This window comes from Triturus cristatus, chromosome 3_2 (assembly GCF_964204655.1).
Source record: "Triturus cristatus chromosome 3_2, aTriCri1.1, whole genome shotgun sequence".
In the NCBI taxonomy this organism is placed as follows: domain Eukaryota; kingdom Metazoa; phylum Chordata; class Amphibia; order Caudata; family Salamandridae; genus Triturus; species Triturus cristatus.
Window position 1 is genome coordinate 1183767898 of NC_140584.1, and position 24169 is coordinate 1183792066.

The following is a 24169-nucleotide window of genomic DNA, read 5'->3' on the forward strand; positions in this document are numbered from 1 at the left end:
CTGGTTAGCATGTCCAAAGTCATACAACGGTATCAAAAACTACAGACACATGCATTCGTGGAAGACTGGTTAGCATGTCCAAAGTCATACACTGGTATCAAAAACTACAGACACATGCATTCGTGGAAGACTGGTTAGCATGTCCAAAGTCATACACTGGTATCAAAAACTACAGACACATGCATTCTTGGAAGCCTGGTTAGCATGTCCAAAGTCATACAACGGTATCAAAAACTACAGACACATGCATTCGTGGAAGACTGGTTAGCATGTCCAAAGTCATACACTGGTATCAAAAACTACAGACACATGCATTCTTGGAAGACTGGTTAGCGTGTCCATAGTCATACAAAGGTTTCAAAAACTACAGACACATGCATTTGTGGAAGACTAGTTAGCGTGTCCAAAGTCATACACTGGTATCAAAAACTACAGACACATGCATTTGTGGAAGACTGGTTAGCGTGTCCTAAGTCATACAATGGTATCAAAAACTACAGACACATGCATTCTTGGAAGCCTGGTTAGCGTGTCCAAAGTCATGCAATGGTATCAAAAACTACGAACACTGTGGATGGAAAACCAAATGACTTTATTTATGTTAGCCAATACAAATGAATAAAACCCACAACAAATATATAAAACCATATAAAAACCTGTGCACGTCATGCCCCATATTAATGATGAGGTCTTATTTCCCTTCGTCTTCTGCACGAATGTATAGTGAGCGACTTCACTTTTTGGGATCACTGGACCTGACCGCTTTTAGAGCTTTGGTGGATCCCAGAGAAGGAGAAAGGAGTATTGAAACCAGCGTGTTATGAGATGTCGAAGACACCTCCCCCGCTTCCTGTGAATGACAGACGGGTGAGATACACCCCACTTCCAGATGTCACCACTAAGGCCCTCATTACGAGTGGCCTCTTAATACGGATGGGGCCAGTAACTGTAGTTACCGGCCCCAGTGGAATTATGAGACGCCCGGTGTTTCCACAGATCTGTTTATTTTCACACAAAGATTTTGGCTGGTGAAAAATCAGGGGAGTGGGGAATGTTGACTTACCTGTGCAGTCAAACCCCGAATTACCGATTCCTGTGTTAAATCCTCATTTCTGAGGGCACCCTCGGCTTCCACTTGTGATGTCCCGGGTTTTCTCCACTCCCAGAGTTATTGGTGAACCTCCCAGCCACCTTCCAGGAAACTCATAACGAGGATCGGAGGCTCCTAGCTGGCGCTATCAGCATAACTTTCATTATCGATCTGTGGCCTCCCTCCCACTCTGCTCGGTTTCTTCCCATTCCACATGAGGGCACAGATGTCAACTAGAGGAATATGATGCTGCTGCCCTTGGCTTGCCCCTGGGTACCACTGGCACTGCCCTTGCTCTCCTGGGTTTGGGTCAGGAAGGAAGCTGCCGAAGCAGAAGTAGAGAGGAATTGAAGAGCCCCGTTTACTTTCTGTACTTTGTACTCCTTTCCGTTCCCTGGTCCGCCAGAAGCAAATAAGATGATGTTGAGGGAATAAGGTTGAGGGAAGGTGTAAACCCTGTGTTATTATAGCCCTGGACCTACTTCTCTGCTGAGTCGGACTGAGGCAGAGGGGAGGAGGAAGCAGGTCCTTGAAGGAACACGGTACATCCCACACTACTGCAATGTCCCGTGTGCATAGTCCTCCATTCTCGTCCTAGAATGTGTCCGGGTTTTACTGGAAGACGATCGAATCTTATACAATCCCATAGTGCCCCCAGTAACAGCACGGGGACACACTGGCTGAGTGTAACCAGGCGCTTTATAAATGTGCTAAATAAATAACCCCTGGAACACTAGAGTGGCAGACCCCGACAGATTGTCACCCTCTATGTTAGCGACGCCTGGGGCTTCACGAGCATCCTCTAACAAGGGTTGCTGCCTACAACAAAATCTCTTGAACAACATCAACGAAATTATGTTAAAAAGACAAACTCTGCATGGATGACAATTCATCTACATTCAAAGACGCGGTTTTGACTGCAGCCACACCATTGATTACCCAAAGTGAACTTCATTAAAACATAAGAAGGAAATGTAATGTTATGTTAAAAGAGCTTGATATAGCGCATCGAATCCCTCCCGCTGGTGTATCGCGGTGCTGGAGCACATACCAAGTAAGGGGGGAGGGAGTAGTAGAGAAATTAGAAAAGCCAGGTTTTTAGAAGTGTTTTGAAGCAGCTGCGAATGTGCTGTGGAAGTTTGTTCCAGTGGTGGGGGCCAAGTTAGGAGAAAGAAATACCCCCGTATTTGACTGTGCGGATGCAACGGGGCAGAGCAGATGCTGGTCTTTAGATCTCAAAGTTGGGACGATACTGGCGAAGTTTGCTATGGAGATGGCAGGGCTCTTTCCTGAAAGAGATTTGTGAACCAGGCATAATAGCTTATCAGAGGCTTTCCTGAGATTTGCAAAAATCACAGCATAACCTGTAGCCAAACATATCTACAGGTTAAATTTTCTATACATTGTCTTAGATGGTTAGTGTTTCAATATACACACTGGCATGATTTAGAGCGGGTGGTGAGAGAAACATTTTTTTATTTTTTATTGGGAAGTGCTAAATGATGATGAAATGGATGGAGAGGATCTACCACTTACTTCAGAAATGCTAGAATTTACCAACTACCTTTATACCAGGGCCATGGGATACTGAGAACAGAAGATGGCCATTGAACCCATCGAGCCTGCCCATTCCTCTGTCCGTTGAAACTCTCTGTGGCGTCTTCGGCTCAGTCAGGACTCCGAGTCTCACTAGCTGCAACTCTTCGTGAAGACTGACCACACAACACCTGTCCTGAACATTTCCTAGAATTATTTGTGATCCCTATACAAGCCTTCAAGCGACTGTAAATTTGAAGCACAGAAAGTGTTTTTAATTCAGAGATCTGATGGTGGGGTCCATCTGCACACGTTCAAGATTCACAGCATTTTAATTCTTTTTTAAACACAATGTCACGCTTTTAAGCTGAGGCTTTAAAAATGTAGTTGTGTGTCTACCGAAATAGATGTTGTGCTCCCAAAAACATAAAAGTGCACTGCCCTTTTCAAAACCAGTGCTGATCAGAGCTTCTCCATCATTTTTGGGGCAGAATGGATTCGCTTTGGTATTTTTCGGAATTTGTTATATGAAGCTCTATTCTGTATGGCTTGTGGTTGTAAGGGATACTTTGCTTTGAAGAAAATACATACATATATACACAAACACATATACATATATATATATATATATATATATATATATATAAACACATCCAGCTGCACTTTCAAAATTATATTCTGCCCGAGTCCATTGAACGAATCGCAGAAATCTCGCTCCCCACCTGGGTGCCTGCGTGAAGCGTAGTAGGTCACAAACGCAACATATCCTTTAGTGATGTCACAAGATTGAAGATCATCAACGGTTGCAGTCTGTATGAGAGGGTTACCTCAGTACCACTAGTGACACCACTTGCAGATTAAATTGTTAAGCCTCTCCCAGGAACCCCCAAGTGCTTGAGAAACGCAGCCGCCTCCTCCGTATATGGTATGTTGAATTATCCCCTACTGTTCTCTGTAAGAAATCGCTCTGCTGGCCCAAGAAATCCCAGCATCTAACACTCAGTCACCTAAAACCTGTGACTGGGTAGCACTCACTGGGCACAATCTTTGTAACTCCCAGGCAGACTGGCACACCAGTAATCAGTTTCCGGTGAAGTATACCGTGCAGCTTCCCAACCCCCACTCCTAATGTAAAACGCTCCTGGTACGGCATCAGAGTTCAGGGCTCGGAGCGTGTCCATGAAATCGCATCCGCTGTCTCTGTACAGTCCATACAGGACACAAGCGCTCCTAGCCTGGCGCATGCTCAGGGCTCGTGCCTCGTCTTTGTCGGCTGCAGTTTCTCTGAGCTGCGGTCTTTGCTCTCTGTGTCAGATGCGGAGTCTGCGGAGTCGTTGCCCTGCTGCTGGCTTTGCCACATCTTGGCGTAGAGTCCACCCTTAGCCAGGAGCTCATCATGGCTGCAAGAGAAAAGGAGAATGAGAGGAGGGATAGGAGTCAAACAATCTCTGCCACAATACGTGTTCTGCAATAACTATTCTATGGTTACCCAATAATACATTTGGTGTATGAGCAAAATGGCTGCCACCATCATGCCTTGAGGTGGCTATGTGGTACCAGCAGCACAGACTGGCTGCTGTGATCCTGATCAGATGTGGCATTCATAAAGTTTGTGTTGCAGCATCGCTGTGCTGTGAAAGCTGAGCTGGTGCAGCCGGCATGCCATACCTGGCAAAGACCCTTCGTTGGTAGCAGAAATGACAGCCACCGTGTAGTTATGGTTCACCCACACTTTCCATTGAGAAGGCATTTCATGATTTGCTTAAAACCTTTGTTCATATGGGTATTTCCAGGTCACAAAAGATCCCGATCACCTGTCCCCCACGGCACCTGCCTTCTTCAGCCTCTGCACGAGTCGCTTGGTGCACTGCTCGCACATAACATCAAGAGTCACCAACATGCTAATCACACACATCTCTACTTGTAAACTTTCCTCTGCTTCAGGCGTCCAAAGCCTCAAACACTGCATGCACCTTATCCAGACCTAGATGTTTCGCACTACCTGAAGCTCAACCAAGACCAAATTCCTGTTATTTGCTAACAACAACATATAAGAGGCCGTAGAAACGTGGCTCAATAGCATAAACCTTGACGGCTTCAAACCCCAACTTTCAGCAAATACCAAAACACTTGAATGCACCCTGGACATCAACTTCAGGACTAGGCTAGTCTCCCATGAGGTCACCTGGTAGGTTAATCTACCCAAGGAGCACATTGTCAAAAACACCCAGTTCTCCTTTTAAAAAAAAGTTAATCTTTACTCCAGAAAGTGACGTCAGAACTGCTGTTCAGGCTCTCGTACACTTGCATCTGGATGGTCGCCTCTCAGGCTCCACGCTGACAACCCTTGAGGACTCCCTACACATGAAGCACATCTCATCCAGGGTCTGAAGAAATATGATCACATCACCCTCATCCTGATGGAACTCTAATGTCTCCCCTTGCTGGCCCGCATCATCTTCGAAATCAGCTGTATCATTCACAAAGCCTTCACGACTAGCACCCCCTCTTATCTTGCAGAAAAGCTGACCATCTCTGGGGTACTCGGTGCACCAACAGCTAGGACACCATTAGACTGCAGACTAAGTATGAAGAACAAAGCAGCAGGCCTTTTCCATTTAAGCATACAGGATCTTCAACAACATCCCCGTATCCATCAGGACAGCCCCAAGGCTGCTACGAACACTACTAGGCTTAAAGAACACTACATCAAACTGCACTAAGCGTCAACAATCCACCCACATCTCCGATCACTTGTTGGCATTATGCTTGCCTTTGCCTTTGTACAGCGCTTCGCTGAATTTTGGGTGGGTTCATACTATTGAAATACCATATTTATACATCCATACTGTAGGGGGCGGAAACGTCCTCCGTATGATACTGGATGTGCACCCCTGTCCGGAGTGGCACAACTCTACGGATGTCTGGATCCCTAAAGCTGATTTTGTAGCCATAGGCAAACATGGATCATGTGTGTGCGCCATGACATAGACCTGTCTCACGGATTGTAATCTTGTTGGACCAGGAGGTGTGCCTAAAGCACTACCCCTATTAGTGGTGAAAGACTAATACCTTCACCAGGAGCTAAGCACCACAAGCACAGCGCTGGTATTCTGGAGGAGACTCTGAAGTACCGAAGAACTATAAGAATATCAGCTGGTGCTAGAAGAGGTCAAAGCCCTGGACAGCTTTCAAAGGTCATCTGACTTAAACAAAATCGTTCAAAGCGAGCCTCCCTGGGGTTGTGCGAGTTATGGGATAACCAGAGGAGGGCACAAAAAGTTTAGAAAAACTTGCTATCAGATAAGTATTGGTAGGTTCTTTCCGGAAAAGAAATAACAAATATATCCCAGTGCCACATGAATCACTCACGGGTGCTTTTTTGGACTTTAAATTGGGATATTATATGAACCTTTTATGGATTAAATTAGCCCCTTTGATCCAAGGCAACTGTATCATCAAATTTAGATATGGAATATTCCCTTTAAATATTTTTTGCTCAAAATGGTGCAACTCGAATGTGGTAGTGGAAGTATGCCCAGCCTGCACACAGGAGAAGGAAACCGTGCCCCAGTTGTTGTTTTTTTGTCAATCCTACGCGCCCCCGTGCAAAACATGGATATTCCCAGTTTGCTGGTCACTCGGGGTAAAACAATATTAGATCGCACTGTGAATTGTTAGAACTGATACCAGTAAAGTGATCGTCTGAAGCTTAGCAAAGTTTTTATACGCTGGGTGGATTATGAGAAAGATTTCAGAGTGGAAGAAGATTAATAGGGGACAGCGTTACAGCTTATATTAGATTTTATCGTTAAGATTTTAAATGCACCTTATATTTGCTATGTTACAGATTTTATTGAATTTTATGGTTAAGATTTTAAATGCACCTTATATTTGCTATGTTACAGATTTTATTGAATTTTATGGTTAAGATTTTAAATGCATCTTATATTTGCTGTTTTATTTATATGATTGGTGTAAACAGGTAATACATTTAACTGTTTGATATGTCTGTTTTAAGGGCCAGTACGCCGAAATAAACTAACTTTGATGATGAAGACTTGACCAGCCACGGGCTTACCTTCCTCGCTCCGCGATGCGACCTTCCTTCAGTACCAGGATCTGATGGGCACTGATCACAGTGGACAACCTGAGCAACAGACAGAGAGAGACCGCGACATAAGCCACACATGCATATATCAAGAAATAACTGGTCACATATGTTTTTGACTTGCTGCGGAACCTGGAGACCTAAATTTCAATCCTGTTTGCCTACTTCACAAAACAGAGTCATTCTGGGCAAATCAGTTAGGGGCAGATATATCATTATGCAGGTCGCAATTTGTGAAAAGTATTTTTGCAACCAGTATTACATTCTGTGAATCAACCTATGTTCTTATAGGTAGGTTAATAACATTCAAATCGCAGTGGGTCACAATCCCACCTAACCAGGTAATATTTATTTGGTTGGGTGCAAATTGGGACTCACTCTGAATTGATACAATCAGTGCATTGTGTTGCCTGCCTGCAGGGGCCAGCAGATCTCCATGTTTTTTTTTAAACCCCAACTTCCTTGAAGGAAACAGAGATACTTTAAAAACAAATCTCTTAAAAAAAAAGTTTGTTTGAGAGTTGGAAGTGGTCCCCTGGACCACTGTCTATTCCCCAGAAACTTTTCCCACAGTTCCCAAAGGGAAAGATGCTCAAAAGAGACTGCACTTGATGGTCGGCAACTTTTTAATAGTTTACTACTGGAAGTCACGGATACATCTAGTACACAAGGTGTTTGGAAAGGACGCCCAAAGCAGGCCCCTTCATAATACTCTTAAGCTGGAATTGATACATCCAGTCACAATCTCTGATTCAGAGGGCTTGTAACTATAAAAAGAAACAATCTTAGTATATCTGGTTCTTAATCTACCTGCACCTCACTTCGCATGCACACTACCTTTGGGAGAAATTAGAAACAGTTTAAACACAAGTATTAGGCAATATATGAAACTTGACATTCCTTTATAGTACTTGTCCCCTTTTGAGTACTTGCCCTCCATCCTCATCAGACCCTCTACAACAAAGCTGGTTCCTGACCCTTATAACTAACACATATTCTAGTTGAAGACTTCTGAGCAGACTTCCAAAATATATCAAGCCTGCTGTGAAGTTGGATGTAAATGCTGTGCATTACGGGGCAGAGGATCCAGAAGGTAATGATTTCTGTCCTGGAACCGGGACAGCCAAAGTCATTCCTAGAGAAGCCATGAGGTGGGAGATCAAAGCTGTAACACTGACGTCAGCTCAAGAGATGGACATTAGGGCCTGCCTTGCCTGAAGTACACATTCACTGGTGTCGCAGTGACATCTAGTGGTGAATCAGTAGTACAGCAGTGGATGAGATTTTGGCGGAAGGCACAGCTAATGCTGCAACGGCAACACCTACTGGCAAGGCAGGAGAACAGGAATAGTGGAGGCTCCAAGAGGTGGTGCATGCTGGCACTGGTGTAGTACTGACAGTTAATGCCAAATTACTGGCGCTGGCCTTGAGGTGACATTCAGACACTAGCGCAGCAGTGACAGAAAACTGACAGCGAGGAAGAGGTGACATGCGGGCACTCTTGTAGCAGTGGCACCTAGTACCAAGTTGGAAAACACAACTTACAGAGGCCTTGAGGTGACATGGGGACACTGGTGCAGCAGTGACAAACAGTGCAAAGTCAGAGAACACCATGGCGCCGGCCCTAGAGGGTAAATGCAGATACGACTGCAGCAGTGACGTGTAAAGCCAAGCGCGAGAAGACACTGTCGGAGGATCAAGCGGTGAAATACAGGCACTGAGATAGCAGTGACGTGCGGAGCCAAGTGAGAGAAGACACTGGCGGAGGCCAGAAGGTGACATGCAGGCCCTGCGGCAGCAGTGACGTGCGGAGCCAAGCGAGAGAAGACACTGGCGATGGCCAAGTGGTGACATACAGGCACTGAGGCAGCCGTGACGTGTAGAGCCAAGTGAGAGAAGACACTGGCGGAGGCCAGAAGGTGACGTGTTGGCACTAGTGAAACAGTGACGTAGTGCCAAGTCAGAAAGCACTACTGGAGGAGGCCGATGAAACAATGATTCCCAATGGGCAGAATGATACTGTAGGGAATTTTGAATAGGGTGCTACAGTATGCCACTCATCCAAGAGGCCAAGCCTGACTTGGACATAAAAATACAGGGAACATTTAGCAAACATGAAATGACAATCTGCGGACCGCAGGGCTTCGTGTCATGCAAGTGAAGAAGGGACATGATCGAAGAAGACAGATAAAGTAGCTGATAGGTGGGTCACTTTTGAATGGGTTCTCCTCTGAATGATTGATCTGAGGGGGTCCAATGGGAGCCACCCGTTCAGATCCCATCCCATGGCTTGTACTGCTTTCAAGGCGTGTACCCCCAGGAGACCGGGGTCCTCTGCTGAAACACTTTAGAATGGGTCTTGTATCAAGACAAATAGATGCTACAATGTGGACAAGGAACATACATGTGGGGTCAGGAATAGCACGTTTGTATCTCCCAATGTATGTTTGCGTTCACAATATGTTGGTGGTCAATATTATAAAGTTGATATAGGGGCAAATCGAGGTTATTGATCTTGCTACTGGTAAACACAACCCCCAATTACAACTGTCTTTTACAATAGTCATGGGGCGCGGGATCTCTTCCATTCCTGCTTTAGGATTCACGGATACCTCGTCAAATACAGGATGGGTTCATCCTTCACATGGGCACTATCCAGAGACGCCCCCTCATGCAGACCCTTCTACTCCTCGTGCGGCTCCAACGTTAGTGTGTGGGTCTGATACATTTGATAAGAGGATGGCATGTTGCATTTACAGTGCGAACAATTACCCTCTTACCCTTGCGCATGACGCCCTGTCACGGAGCCAGTCTGCATCCAGACACCCCGCCTCACACGCTTTACGCCCCATCACTGAGGCCTCTACGTGCAGAAGCCCTTCCGCCGTGAATTACACTACATCGAGCCACTCTACATTGAGCCACTCTACATCGAGCCACTCTACATCGAACCACTCTATGTCCCCAGATTAGCAGCAAGGCAAAGAGAAAGCTTGGCATGCAGCAATCTGTTGCACAGCATGGTGGCAGTAGTCCCGGAGGTACAACCACACTTGCAGACATCAAGACTTCCACAGCCCTTCAGGTAAAGCAGCGCACATCGGACTCTGGGGTCTTGAAGGTCTTTTTCTTCTTTTCTCACCCAATCTGCAGATTCCATAAGGGGAATGTTACTTGCCGTCTAAGCATCTGTTTGTAGCGTATAATGCCGTAGCTTTCAAGCTCTGCATACTATTGCCATCTTGTGTTGGGCTTGAGTATTACAGCTTGTTTTTCTTTGAAGACATTTCGTGTCATGGGATGTGCTGTGACTCCTACCTTAGACCGCCGATTTGTAAGGGTCACACCATCACCCCCTGCCTCTATTCATTCTTCAAAGCATTGCTCTGAAAACCTTAGAATGCTTAGGCCTTTTCAGGGATGGCAGGAGCATGAGGTATTGTTTTTCTTCAAAGAATTTTCAAGTCATTAAGGGGCATATGTATCAAACGATTTTGTATTCGCAAACGCTGCGATTCGCAAAAAAACAGTGTTTGCGAATACAAAATTGCAAAACGTGATGCATCAGCCATTTTCGCATCGCATTATTAAGAAATCGCTAATTTTGCGATTCCTTAATTTTGCGGAAGCATTTAAGGAATCGCAAATTGCGATTCCTTAAATGCTATGTAACAAGCACCCAAGTTGTGAGATTTCACCTTAAGAAATCGCAAATTACCACCAACTTCAAGTTGGTGGTAATTTGCGATTTCTTTGAAAAATGCACTTTTTGGCATTTTTCAAAGTGCCATGTGGCGCACATACATGCCCTTATGGCATGTATGTGCGCCATATGCGCACACATGCTCATTTCAGGGGTGCATCAGGGTGTCATCATGACACCCTTGCACCTTTGAAATTATTCTCAATTTGCGATTAGCAAATTGCAAATCGCAATTGGAGAATGACTTCCCATTCATTCCTATGGGCCTCCTGGCCCATAGGAATGAATGGGAAGGTATTCCTTAATTGCGATTTCGCATTTTGCTAATCGCAATTAAGGAATATTAAGAATTCGCAAAATATGTGCGAATTTTTAAATACACCCCGTTTTGCAATTCTCAAATAGCGATTCTCAAAAAATCGCTATTTGAGAACCGCAAATACGGTTTTTGATACATATGCCCCCAACTTGAAGTTGGTGGTAATTTGCGATTTCTTAAGGTGAAATCGCACAACTTGGGTGCTTGTTACATAGCATTTAAGGAATCGCAATTTGCGAATCGCAGCGTTTGTGAATACAAAATCGTTTGATAAATATGCCCCTGAGTGCGCTGTGACTTCTCTCTTAGACTGCAATGCGCATGGGCCTCGACTTCACCCTATATTGTTTTCCCCTAAGTGGATGGGTAGTGAAAGTGGAGTGTAGAGTAAGACTTCCATGGTGTGACACATGCATAAGTTGTAAAAGTAGTGAAGTGTGCAAAATTGAAAACTGTACTGTCATTGCCTGGAGAAGGGTGGGTGCATGTACACGCTGTGCACATATGCTTTCAGGGTAACATTTACTCTTTGTAGCATGTGTGGCTGTAGATACACATGTCCTCACTGTAAAGCTGTTGTCTCCTAAGCGGTAGCTTGTGGGCAGATGATGCAAATGTTTGGAACAATGTTCTTAACACAGTTCGGCTAACTATAACCTGTTGATAGGCTAGTACGTCCACACAGTAATGATTGGCAAATGTGTGTTGACCAGGTGGCTTCTTTGCCAATGTTTGCTAATGGGATTTTACCCATAAAAGCCATGGTCACCTCCCTTTTGAGAGTAGTGGGTGCTCTGGGAGATTTCATGAGTACATGTTCAGCTTTAGCGTACAAAGTTCAGTTACACCAGACACTACATCTTGCAATGTCTGTCTTAGCAATGGTATGACAATTGCAGACTTTAGCAAAATCTACAGAGTTGTGAGTTTTGCGGAATATAGTACATGAAAGCACGCTCGACGTTTAGGGTTAAGAATGTCTTTCTGCTGCCAGAACTGGTAGTGGAAAGAATATGGGCAGCTCAATAGTGTGGTTGATGTGGAAAGGTGAGACTACCTTCGGAAAGAACTTTGGATCAGTTCTAAAGAACAGCCTGTCCTTCTGCACTTGAAAGAATTGTTCAAGAAACTCGCTGATGCGTCGGAGTGAGGTTATGATTACCAGAAGAGCCACCTTCCAGCATAGAAACCGTAGGTTGCAAGAGAGAAGTGGTTCAAAAGGTTGAACCTATAACCCTGTAAGAACAGTGTTAAAGTTTCACACAGGGGCTGGTGATATTACCTTTTTGAATCCCTCCACGAACATCTTCACCATAGGGATTTTGAACAGCGAGAGGTGTTTGCTATTTTGCATGTATGCCACAACAGCGGCCCAGTGAAGGTCTATGGAGGTATATGCAAGACCTGCCTTTTGTAGGTGTAAACGATAGCAGATGATGTCTTGAGCCTTGACCATGAAGGGGTCTAGAAGTTTTGAATACAGGAGTGTATACATTTCTTCCACTTGGCTGAATCGCATTCACCTGTGGTAGGCCCACAAGCTTCAGACAGTATAGCCATACACTCATCAGGGAGGTTTAGGTAGCCATACACCAAGACCTCAGGTGCCAGCTTGCTAGGTTGAGCTGCTTGGGGTCTGGTTGCCCGATTTAGCCATGTTGTTGCATGAGAAGGTTCAGCCTGATTGACAGCTTCTCATGGGGACTGATGGACATCGCAATTACCAGGGCTGTCTGGCCCAGATTGGGGCCACTCGGATGAGGGTCATTGACACCTCCTTTGTCCTTCTCACCATATACAGGATGAGTGGAAGAGGAAAAGTGCAGGCAAAAGTTCCTAAACAATTCAACCCATAATACATTGCGCAAGGACTGTGAATGTGCAGACCTGGAGGCAAGGCTTAGTGATTTTTTATTTTTCAGGGCGGTGAAGAAGGCAATGGCTGGGCTTACACACTTCTGAAAATAAAGGCGTAGGACTTTTCGTCTTGTCAGTGCTTGGATACGCCTTTACTGGGGCTGCCTCTGCCCCTAACCTTCTAACTGCCTCTGTAAAAGCCCCTTATACCGCCTCTGCCTGGGCCTCGGGAAGGCCTGCTGCTGGCATTGTACGTTTGCGAACGAAAGCCCTCCTTTGAAGTGGTACTTTGAATGGCACCAATGGATTTGGCTATCTCGGTCCTTTTTCGGGGATGGCTTTGCTGGGTATGGCTTCAAATCAGGGTCAGCCGTAGGGTTGACGTTATAATCTTTCCAGCAGTCATCCTCATCCCCAGGCCCAAGGGGCTGCTCATATGGGTATATAACCTTGTAAGGACTTCCTGGGTCTGGGGTGGTGGTTTTGTGCCCTTGTCCTTGTGCATCTAGGGCACCAATGCCTAGGTAACTCTTCTTCGAAGGTAAGCGTACGCTTCTCTGGAGTTGGAGGGAGTGTGGTTGACGCCCGTCCTGGTGGTAGCTTGGCAGTAATTTTCCCAGTTTGAGTAGATGAAGAGCTTCTTCTGCCTGTGGGGAGCTCTTCTGCAAGCTTATGCATGATGTGTGCCTCCGATTCCTCAATCTCTGCGTTGACTTAGCTCTTTGTTTTGGCTCTTGGCGTTATTTCAGATCTGACATGGTGTTAAGCACCCTTAGCTCATGTGGTAGTCGAAGGCTCTCATAGCTCAATATCCTTCTGTGGAGGTCTGGTTGGCTTTGAAGCATTCTCGCTGTGCCGACCAGAGTTGAATGGTGGTAGCGGACATGTAATTGGTTGCTTCTTGCTGCACTGCTTGGGACTCAACTCATAACTCCTGTACGAAGGGTTGCTTTGCTTTACGTAGGGGCATTTGGTCCTGCAGCATTTATTTCCTTGACCTTGTATCTCAGGTATCATATTCACACCCCTAAGAGTCTTCTTCGTTCTAGACCCTACTGGTTTCATCCGAGGAGGCTCTTTCTTGTTCCTCTCCTTCAAAGGTGCTTAAGGACAGGTTCTCTAGGTTGGGCCTAGCTTAAGCCTCAGGGACTCCCGAAGGGCCCACTTCTTCCTCCTTGATGTCGAGAGGGTTGTGTTTCGCGAAGATACCAGGGATCTCTCAAGAAGATTGCTGCTGCATCTTCCTGCACGCCCAAGGGCTCTCTCTTCAATACCTCAGTGTCTTTTTGCAGAGAAAGGCGAGGCAGAATTTGCAGGTGCTTTCGTGTAGTTGAGGGAGAGGAAGATGTTGCAAAAGCCATACTAGTTTGAGCATGGTTATTTTGCGTTGCACCTCGGGCAGTAATTGTAAGGGTGCCCATTCCATCACCCCCTTCCTCTATTCTTTCGCCAAAGCAATACACTGAAAACCTTAAGATGTTTAGGTCATTTCAGGGAAGGCCCGACCATGAGGCATCAATGCGCGATAGCCACATTTGGTGTAGAAGGTCAGGCGGTTTATCAGCCAGAAAAACAGACTGGTAAGCGCCAACCACGCGGTGATTGTTTTCCAAGTCTTCGGTCTGGAATAGTAGAATAGGTAGACTCGAAAAAGCTGCAAGGCTACGCACTGCTCTTGAACAAGTCCAACCCGGAGGGCGGTAAAAAAACCCAATGTAGGGTGGAGTTGGAGCCCATGCGTATTGTGGGCAAAGGGAGGAGTCACAGCATGTCACGTGCCTCGATATGTCTTTGAGCCTAACACAAGATGGCAAGAGTAAGCAGGGCATGTGTATCTACATTCACACATGCTAGTAACCTGTAGGTCTGTGAGGCATCTCCTTGGAAATTTGTCTACTAAGGACATGAACTCAAGATGCTGATTGTAGAGAAACAGTCCCCTGCTCAGGGGAACTTGTCTGGTCTCTTCTCCCTGAAGGAAGTGGCCCAATTCAGAACTTACATAGGATAATGCGCAAGCAGACACATTTCTATGTTAACAGCCCACTACAGAGCGATGTGTTGTGGATTATGCGATTGCTGGCGAGTTTTTATTTATGTTAAGGACAAAATATAGGCCACAGTAACTGGTTGATATTTAAACTGCAACATTGATACCTGTTGATACTATTAATCAGTTAAGTTGCCTTAAGAGGTTTAGTACCTTAGTAAGTAAAAGGGGCTTGAAAGAGTGCCGGCTGCCAAGGAAATTCTTTTCTCAACCGAGGACTTAATGTTAGTGTCTATGGTTATACATTTTGTAGACAAATCCTGGAACGGAGCAAGAATATTTAGAGTGTTGGACTAAATTGTGAACATGAAACTTCTTATTTTAGCTGTACGTAATGTTCTTGAAGGGGTGTTTATATTTTCTGTAAAGTTTTATTTGCTTATATTACACATATGATTTGTATCAGGATTATGCTTCAATCAATATAGTTACTATTAGTATAACAGTTTGTTTGTGGTTGACAAATGTGTGCGCTTACTACTGCCCTGTTAGGGTCCTTTGTATAAGATACTTTGTTATTACTGGTCTCATAATGTGGATTGTCAAAAAACAGACGCTTGTCTGCTCATTCATCTACGTTTCTGGATTAGCCACACTATCTTATCATAGCCTTTTCCTTAGAACTCTCATTCCTCTGTGCTCTTTTCCTGTGACTATGAACTGTTTAAGTTTACAGCTTGTTGTGTCCCAAGAACACCTGCTATGTGACTGTCTGCACGCTGGCAGGTGCCAAGGAACGTACTTCACCCAAGCAACAATAGGTTTTAGGGGAGGGGCAGACAGCATTGGGTGAGATTAACATAACAGTAGGGCAATTCTGTGTCTGAGGTTTGAGTCTATAGGCTGTTAGAGATGTATCTATTTTTTGTCCGAAGCCTTAGTCTATGTGAGCTCTGTAACCAGTGAGATAGCTTTGCTGTCTCAGCCTGTACTGTTAGGTAGCTCGACCCCCATCTCCCAAACACTTTGGTATATGTTTGACCTGGCACCATTGGCATGGGTCTCCCTTCCATTTTTTGCTGTTGCCGCCTGTGTTTTTGCTATGTTTTTGCTGGTCTAGATGCTTTGGGCACTTTGCCACTGCTGTTCAGTGCCAAAGTGCAAGTGCACCCTTTGTAAATTGATGTCATGGATTAGTGATTCCATGATTGGCTGATTTGATTTACGTGACAGACCCTAGTACATAGGACCATGTGTGCCCAGGGCCTGTAGATCAAATGCTGCAGATGGGCTTGCAGCACTGATTGTGCCACTCACAGAAGCAGCTGTAAAATATGGCTCAGGCTTGCTGTTGCAGAGCCTGTGTGCAGTCTGTGACCGCCATGTCGACTTGGCAAGTGCACACACTTGCCAGTCCCTAAACCTTCCCTTTTCTACATGTTAGTCACCCTTAAGTTAGGCCCAAGGTAACCCTGTGGGCATGGTGCATTGTATGTGAAAGGGAGGACATGCCCTGATGTTTGTGGCATGTCCGGATAGTGAAATACTGCCAATTTTGTTTTCACGATTGCAAGGCTATCTGTGTCCATAGGCCAGAATGGGCAGTTAGTTTATAACATCTTGTAAACATAACTGGCCCTAGGAACAAGATAGGAAAACAACGTTTAGTATGTCTGAACTCAGAATGTAAAAGTGCATCTTTTAGTGAGGGTGATTTTTACATTCTGTGTTTGAAAATACCACTTTTAGAAAGTGGGCATTGTCTTGCCTAACCATCCAGTATGCCTCTGCTAGGTTTGTGTATTGCATGTCTGGCTTGTGAGTGACAGGAGCTGGGGAGAGGGCTTTGGCTCCAGCAGTCTGATGAGTTAGGGCTGGGATGAATGGGACCTGGGTTGAATTTAGAGTAGCGGGAGGAGATTTCCTTTCACCTGCCTGGACCTGGTCTGCCTTCAACAATGCTGTCTCCACCTCCTGCCAGGAAGCTGCACCAGTGAAGACAGAACTGGTTTTGGCTGAGTACAGACACTCTCTACCTTCAGAGAACAAAGAATTTGTGTGTATAAAAAGGGGGACCCAGACCCCAGACTTTTAGATCACTTCTGGGAATCAAGAGGAACCTATCAGGACCCCACAACACTCACCGTCTGCTTGTGGAGTGATCCTGCAGGGTCGACGTGGATAACCCCCTCCGGCTCTCTCCGTCTCCCAGAAAGGACTGAATACTAACCAGGCTGAAGAGGGGACTTGGCGTTCTCCCTTCCGGGTCAGTAGGTGATCCGGAAGTCATATTCATTGAAGAATAGGGTCCACCGTAGTTGCCTAGCTGTAAGGGCCCTGGCCGAACGATGGAACTGTAGGTTTCTGTGGTCGGTGAAGATCGTCACCGTGTGTTTAGCATCTTTCAAGTAGTGGCGCCATTCCTCGAACGTCGCCTTGATGGCCAGGAGTTCCTTGTCTGCGATGGAGTAGTTGCATTTCGCTGGCTGTAGCTTCCTGGAGTAGCATGCCACTGGGTGTAGCAGACCCGTTTTGGTGTCTCTTTGCGATAACACCCCTCCCAGGGCGTTCTGTGAGGTGTCGGCCTCTACTATGAAGGGTTGGTTGAGATCGGGGTATTTTAACACAGGTGCTGTGGTGAATCTTGTCTTTAGCTCCTGGAACGCCATTTCGGCTTTCTCGTCCCACAAGTAACGTGCGCCTTTGCGTAACAAGCAAGTGATGGGGGTGACTATCCTGGAGAACCCTGCGATAAAGCGTTGATAGTAGTTCGCAAACCCCAGAAACCTCTGGACTTGTTTTACGAAACCAGGGGACGACCACTGAACTATGCTTTCCACCTTCCTGGACTCTATCTCAATGCCTGCCGGTGTTAGGATGTGTCCCAAGAACTCCACTGTGGTGGCGTGGAACACGCTTTTCTCCAGCTTGACATAAAGCCCATGTTGCTGCAATTGCTGGAGAACTGCTCGTACGTGCTGTATGTGTTGTGACATGTCCGCTGAGTAGATCACTATGTCGTCGATATAGACGATACAGAACCGATCGATGTACTCCCTTAACACCTAGTCGATTTGAAACTGGAAAGCAGCAGGGGCATTGCAGAGCCCGAAAGGCATGAAGCGGTACTCGAACAAGCCGCACCTTGCTCTGAAGGCAGTTTTTCACTCGTCTCCCTCTTGGACCCTGACAAGATGGTAGTCCCCGCATAAATCCAGCTTGGTGTATACAGCTGCGTCTTTCACTTGATCCAACAAGAAGGATATCAGTGGTACAGGGTACCGTTTTTTTTATCGTTATGGCATTTATTGCCATGAAGTCAATACACGTTCGTAAATCCCCTTCTTTCTTTGCCACGAAGAAGAGAGGGGAAGAGACGGGAGATCTGGAATGACGGATGAACCCAGGAGGAGTGTGGCTCAATGGTTAGAGCGGCAGACCCTGAAGCAGAGTTCTGGCCAGGGACCAGGGTTCGATTCCCGCCTCGGCGGTGCTCGGGCTCAATTTCCTCGGACCTGTCTATTCTCGCCTTGGTGCCTATTCTAATCACGGGCCCCACGCTGCAACTCTGGGCAATAGCTTGCTTAGCCTCCACACTGGCCCCAATAGCACTAAGGATGCCTGGCTTCACCCTGGGGGTGCCCAGGTGTGGACACTTCACAGGGAAAGCCAGGGGGGGTTCCACAGCGGTATGAGTATCAGCGCCAGGAAACCGCAAAGAAGACACCGCAAGGTGGCCGTCTGGTGACAGTGCGCTCTATAAGTACCTTGACATTTACATTTACATTTACCCATTCCGTAGGTATTCGTTGAGATAGCCACGAAGGTGTTCGTTTTCCTTTTCGGTGAGGGAGTAAACACAGCTGCAGGGAAGCGTGGATCCTGGAATGATGTCGATTCTGCAGTCAAGGCTCCGGTGTGGGGGTAACGTGTTGGCGCCTTTCTCGTCAAACACTTGGGCCAGATCCTGGTATTCCTCAGGGATGAACCCCTGTGCGACCATACCCATCCCATTTAATGGCAGTGCACAGGCTTGTATCGTTCTGGTGCGGGGATTCTCGGTAGATGGGTAGCAAGAAGGAATACAATGGGTTGATGCTAATGTCAGCTCCTTGGTCACCCAGTTTATGTGTGGATTGTGCTGTACCAGCCAGGGGATGCCCAGTATCAGTCTGAACTGCGGGGCGTCAATGACGTCGAAGGTGATGGTCTCTGTGTGCTTGGTGTCTAGCATCATTTCCAGGTCCTCGGTTTGATAGCGGATTAGTCCAGAGGTCAGGTCTGTGCCATCCACTGCTTTGACTGTTTCTGGTTTCTTTTTTGCTTTTCTAAACATGCCCAGGCCGGCCATGAAATGGGTGTCGATAAAGTTGCCAGTTGCATCTGAGTCAATTAATGCAGTGACGTGCCAGGATAGCCCGGTGGGGGATCGCAAGAACACGGGCACGCCCATGTGTCGGTGGTTGACGTAGGAGGCAGGGGTCTGTTTTTTCTCGGCAGACAATCCCAGTAGACAGACCCCGTTTGCTACTGGGTCGACCCGTTTCCCAGCCAGTCTCTTTGGGATATTAGGAGAACGAAAGGCGTCTTCTCCTTCGGTTTGCGGGGTTTAACCGGACACTCTCTGACGAAAAGGCCACTCTTGCCGCTATACAGGCACTGATTTTGTTTTCGCCTCTTTTCTTTTTCTTCCTTGGTTAGGGGGCCACGGATGCCGCCTATCTGCATAGGTTCTGTGGTATCGCGGGGTTTGGTTGTTTCTCTGTATGCCGAGAGCCTGGCCTCACCCCCCTTGGACCTCTCAGTTCTACGCTCCTGTCACTGGTAGTTCTGCTTAACTACCATGTAAATGAAGGGACCAATCTCCTCTGGCGGTTCTGTCATCAGATGGGAGACGACAAAGGCAACTTTGGAGGCGTCGTCCGGGAAAGCAGACGCTCGAGCCATGAAGTGCAGGTGACATTAGTTGAGAAATATGCTATACTTAGCACTGTCACCGTAAAAGCGTTCTAGAGCGGCCAACTGTGCAGGATGTTGGGCTATCACCTGTATGGGTGAAGAAGCAGGAGAGGGAGTGGGCAAGGGACCCCCAGGGTTGAACAGTGGAGGCCTCAACAACCCTTCCTGCCTGACCCTGACCGAAGGGGATGGCCCCCAAGGCCCCGAAAGACCCGTGCCCACCTGCCCTTGTAGGGTTGTTATGTCTTGTCGTAAACTACGGTTTTCCGCTTGCATATTAGCAAGCATGACGGCTATGTTCTGCAGAGTGACATTAGGGTTGTCCATGTCGTCCAGGCGGGATATTCAACGTGGGCTTCGTATTCTGTCAGGACCCCCCAACACTCACCGTCTGCTTGTGGAGTGATCCCGCAGGGCCGACGTGGATAACCCCCTACGGCTCGCTCCGTCTCCCAGAAAGGACTGAATACTAACCAGGCTGAAGAGGGGACTGGGGGAGGCAACCAAGATAGGGTGTAAACAGTGTAGAAGGATGCTGGGATTGATCTGCCCTCGGATTCTCATGGGGTCTCGTGGTGGACACCGCCTAAGGGATGGAACAGATGGATAGCCCTCACGCCAGACACAGATAACAAGGAGAATCAACACAGAACAGAAGAAAAAGCGTAGTCACCTGAGACGCAGCGCTTAGAGAGCGGAGTAGACCAGTTAGCAGTGTTCTGGGTCCCCAAAGAAGCAGCGTTGCGAACACCACTGATCCGGAAGCAGTCAAACGGCAAATACGTGCCCCAGCACGGGTTGCTGTTGAAAGGAAAGAGTTTGCGCTCCTGCGCTGGTTGCCAAATAATATTAGTATGGGACTTTGTGTGCTTGCACGTGTTGTAGAGGTAACTAGGAAGCGCTCCTGCGCTGGTGTAATCATCCAGGGAGAGCAACTTCGTGCCCCTGCATGGATTACTATGTCAAGGAAAGCAAATGCGCTGCTACGCTGGCCGGAAAAAAGAAAGTAAACGCGACTCTGTTCCTTTGCACAAGTCGCTTGTAACCCTTGAGAGCGCTCCTGCGCTTCAGGGAAATCCAAACAAAACACGCGACTCCGTGCCCTTGCACGGGTCGCGTAATGCCGGTGATAGCGCTCCTGCGCTGGGGGAAATACAAAGTAAACGCGGCTCCGTGCCTTGTACGAGTCGCATATTCAGCGGTTCTGTAGGCGCCCTTGCGCGGTCCGGAGGAATTCTGGTTGCTGATAGAGCTTTCACTCCTGCGAAGCTCAGTACCTTAATACGAAGCGCCGATTGCGGCGGCTTCGATGCAGATATAGGTCCTCCCCGGAAGGGACGGTCAGCTGTTGTTCAGGGCAGGTCCCGTTTAGGAAGGCTAGAAGGCTGACCTGCTGAGGCTGATTTTGGCAGAAGGGAGCTGTCGCGCACACAATACATCGCGCGCCAGCCATTCAAGGAACAGGGAACATGACAGAACCTTTGCAAAGGAGAAAATCTGTAGAAGCTGAGGAGGAATACTGCCCCTGTGCTATTTGCTGTCTGGGGTTGGCCTGCAGTGGCTGCTTGCTGCCAAGGAAAGGAGAAAAAGGACTTTGCTGTTTGCTTTGTCACCTGCTTGAAGAAAAGATCTCCAAGGGCTTGAGACTGAGCTTGCCTCCTGTTCTGAAGTCTCAAGGACACAAATACTCACCACCAGCTCCCCTGAATTTCCTTGCTGGGAATTCCAACGTGCAAAGAGGTGCCTGCTGCTGTTTAGGACCTTTGGAGACTGCTTGTCACTGGGAGCTGGAAGATCGACGCAACGAGAAGAAGCGTGTCGCATCTGCACCGATTCCCGGCGCATCACTAAGTCACTGGGAAGAAGCGTTCCGCATCCGCACTTGGTTCCGACGCCTCGCCGAACAACCAGGAAAACGCGTGCCCCATCCACATGGGGTCCCGACGCATCGCCGAGAAGACTGTTGCAGCACCTGCCGTGCGTCTGCAAACGTACATGCATCATACCGGATCGTTGCATCGCATCAAGTCACCATTTTGTCGTATCGCACCGAGGTCCCATATTGTCGCATCGTAACCGGAACGCAGTAAGAAACCGACGCATCACCTCCTCTCCGGTACGGAACCGACGCATCACCTCCCCTTAAATGCAGTAAGGAACCGACGCATCACCACCCCAAAGCAGGGAACCGACGCATCACCTTCCCTGCGACCCTTTTGTTTGTTTGCGTGACGCATCTGAGGTACTTTTTTGGAAAAGTGTCACATTTACAACTTGCATTGAACTGAACTGTTTCTACCATTTGAAAGTCTTATTTTTAATATGGTATTGTGGATTTTTGTCGTTTGGTCTTGTTTAGATAAAGAATACTTATTTTTCTAAACTGGTGTGGTGTTCATTTGTAGTGTTTTCACTGTGTAACTGTATGTGCTCACAAATGCTTTACACACTGCCCCTGAGATGAGCCTGCCTGCTCGTGCCAAGGTACCAAGGGGGTGAGCCGGGGTTATTTTAGGAGTGTATCCCCCTTTCCCTGACTAGAAGCAAGAGTCCCTATTTGGACAAAGGTGCAAACCCTTGCCAACTAGAGACCCCTATTTCTAACAGTATAGAATACTCCCTGAAGGTTTATGTTAAGCTGATGAGGCTGGTGTTGCATTTGCCCAGGATGCCCCAATCCGCCACTCTTACCTGTGAGCCACCACGATGGATGTGCGATTGACGCAGACCTTGGCCAAGGAAGTCTGGATGTTTCTCTCTGTCTCGGTGTCCAAAGCTGATGTCGCCTGGAGCAGGGAAGGAAGGAGATCTGGTTATCAGCAGGTCTAAGAACAGACACTGAGTGCTTGATGGAGGAGACAGATGCCCAGCGCTTGAATGAGTGCTCAGATCTACAAAGCTTCATAAAGGGATTAAGGAACAGAGATTGCGAGATAAGTGAGGGTTGAAGTGGTTCTTCGTGAGAACTCAGTGATTCACCGCTTGATTCAGGGAGTAAGCACTCATATCTTAAATGAGGGCCGAGATGTTCACAGCTTGAGTGTACAGTCAGAGGTCGAGCTGGGCACGAGACGTCCAAGGACAGCGATTTGGAGCTTAAATAAGGCCTAAGAGGTTCGGAGCTTGAGGGAGAGTTTGGAGTTCTCAAATGTGGGGTCAGATAGAGAGAATCGACTGGCTTCAGACCTTCGTAAAGATTCCGAGCTCGAATGAAAAAACAGAGATACAGAGTTTAAATGCTGAGCTAGAGTGGATCAGCTCTTCAGTGAGAGCTCAGACCTCAGCCGTGACTAGGAAGAAGGGGCTCTAAAGATATAAACGGACAAAGCTTCAGAGCCGAGCATGGCCTTGGAAGGCTCAAGCTTGAGTAATGGTTCAGAGCAGGGCAGGAGCACAGGAGATGCCAGTTTACAGATCGATATAGGAGCAGGACTTCAGTTTTGGACTCGGTTCTTAGCACAAAAGGAGACGACACTCTGGATAAATGTGGGTATGAAGCGAGGGGTTCCTTGAGTGAGGCTTACTGGGTAAGACGTTTGTGGCACAAAGAGCTGAACCCCCTGGTTACCTCGTCCAGCAGGATGATCTGCGGATCCTTCAGGATGGTGCGAGCAATGGCCACTCTCTGCTTCTCTCCTCCGCTCAGCTTCAAGCCGCGCTCCCCGACCTGAGTTTCATATCCTATGGAGGGAAGGGCACCTCTCATTACAGGCACAAAGGCAGAAGCACCAGAGATATTTCTTATTAGAAGCACACAGGAAGCAGCACCATAGATACCTCTCCTTACAGGCACAAAGGGAGAGCACCAGATATATACGTCTATATCTCTCGATACAGGTACGCACAGGTGCCTCTCATTACAGATACAGAAGCACCAGAGACAACACTCATTACAGGTACATAGAAGTACCTTTCATTTCAGGTATACAGGAGGCACCACCTCTTGCTACAGGTGCACAGGGAGAAGCACTCAAGACCCCTACTGTTATAGGTACACAGAGGGAGCACCAGAGATTCCTCACAATACAGGCACACAGAGGTATCTTGCTGCAGGTAAAACAGGGAGAAGCAGGAAAGGAAGGATTAGTTACTTACCTGTAATCCTAGTTCTCATCCAGGGGTATACTCATCAAAGTCATAATCTATGAATAATCCCCGCCCATGTGCGGGATCCCGGAGCATATAGAAAAAAAACATATATATACATATATATGCATATGTGAAAACATATACATGCAGCCTAAAATGTTTCAAACATGGTAATGCTGTAAATTACATAGGTTTGCATAGCAGTGCCCCCTAACCCATAAGGAAAAAAGGAAGCACCAAGCCAATTGTAACACAGCACTGCTTTATTGCCATAACGCAAACTTGTAATTTTAGGCATTCGCCTGTAGGCTGCAGTAGAGTATAAAGAAACAAGGAAAACTGACACCTTGCCTTTAAGGCATTAGAGTAGGGGGATTGTGCCTTTAAGACCAGCCACGGCCACGTTCCTTACTCCGGCTACGGTGGGCGCGGTGCCGTCCCGAATAGCGAAGAAGTACAAGGCCCCTGCAGAGGATCCCTTATTCTTGAGGGCGGACCCGCCAGCGGACTCAGTG

The 24169-nt window shown here is 47.1% G+C and overlaps 1 protein-coding gene across 1 annotated transcript in view; it reads right to left on the reverse strand.

Annotated features, from left to right (window-relative positions):
• Window positions 1–573: 573 nt before the first annotated feature.
• The window catches only part of ABCB6 (ATP binding cassette subfamily B member 6 (LAN blood group)), a 227452-nt gene continuing 203856 nt past the window's right edge, over window positions 574–24169 (reverse strand). Inside the window, exons 17-20 of the mRNA XM_085650098.1 lie at window positions 23134–23246; window positions 22257–22351; window positions 6708–6776; window positions 574–4026 (exon numbers count right to left, since the gene is read on the reverse strand). Of these exons, the coding sequence (XP_085506224.1) occupies window positions 3873–4026; window positions 6708–6776; window positions 22257–22351; window positions 23134–23246 (431 nt within the window). The 3' untranslated portion in view covers window positions 574–3872. The remainder of the gene's footprint in view (window positions 4027–6707; window positions 6777–22256; window positions 22352–23133; window positions 23247–24169) is intronic.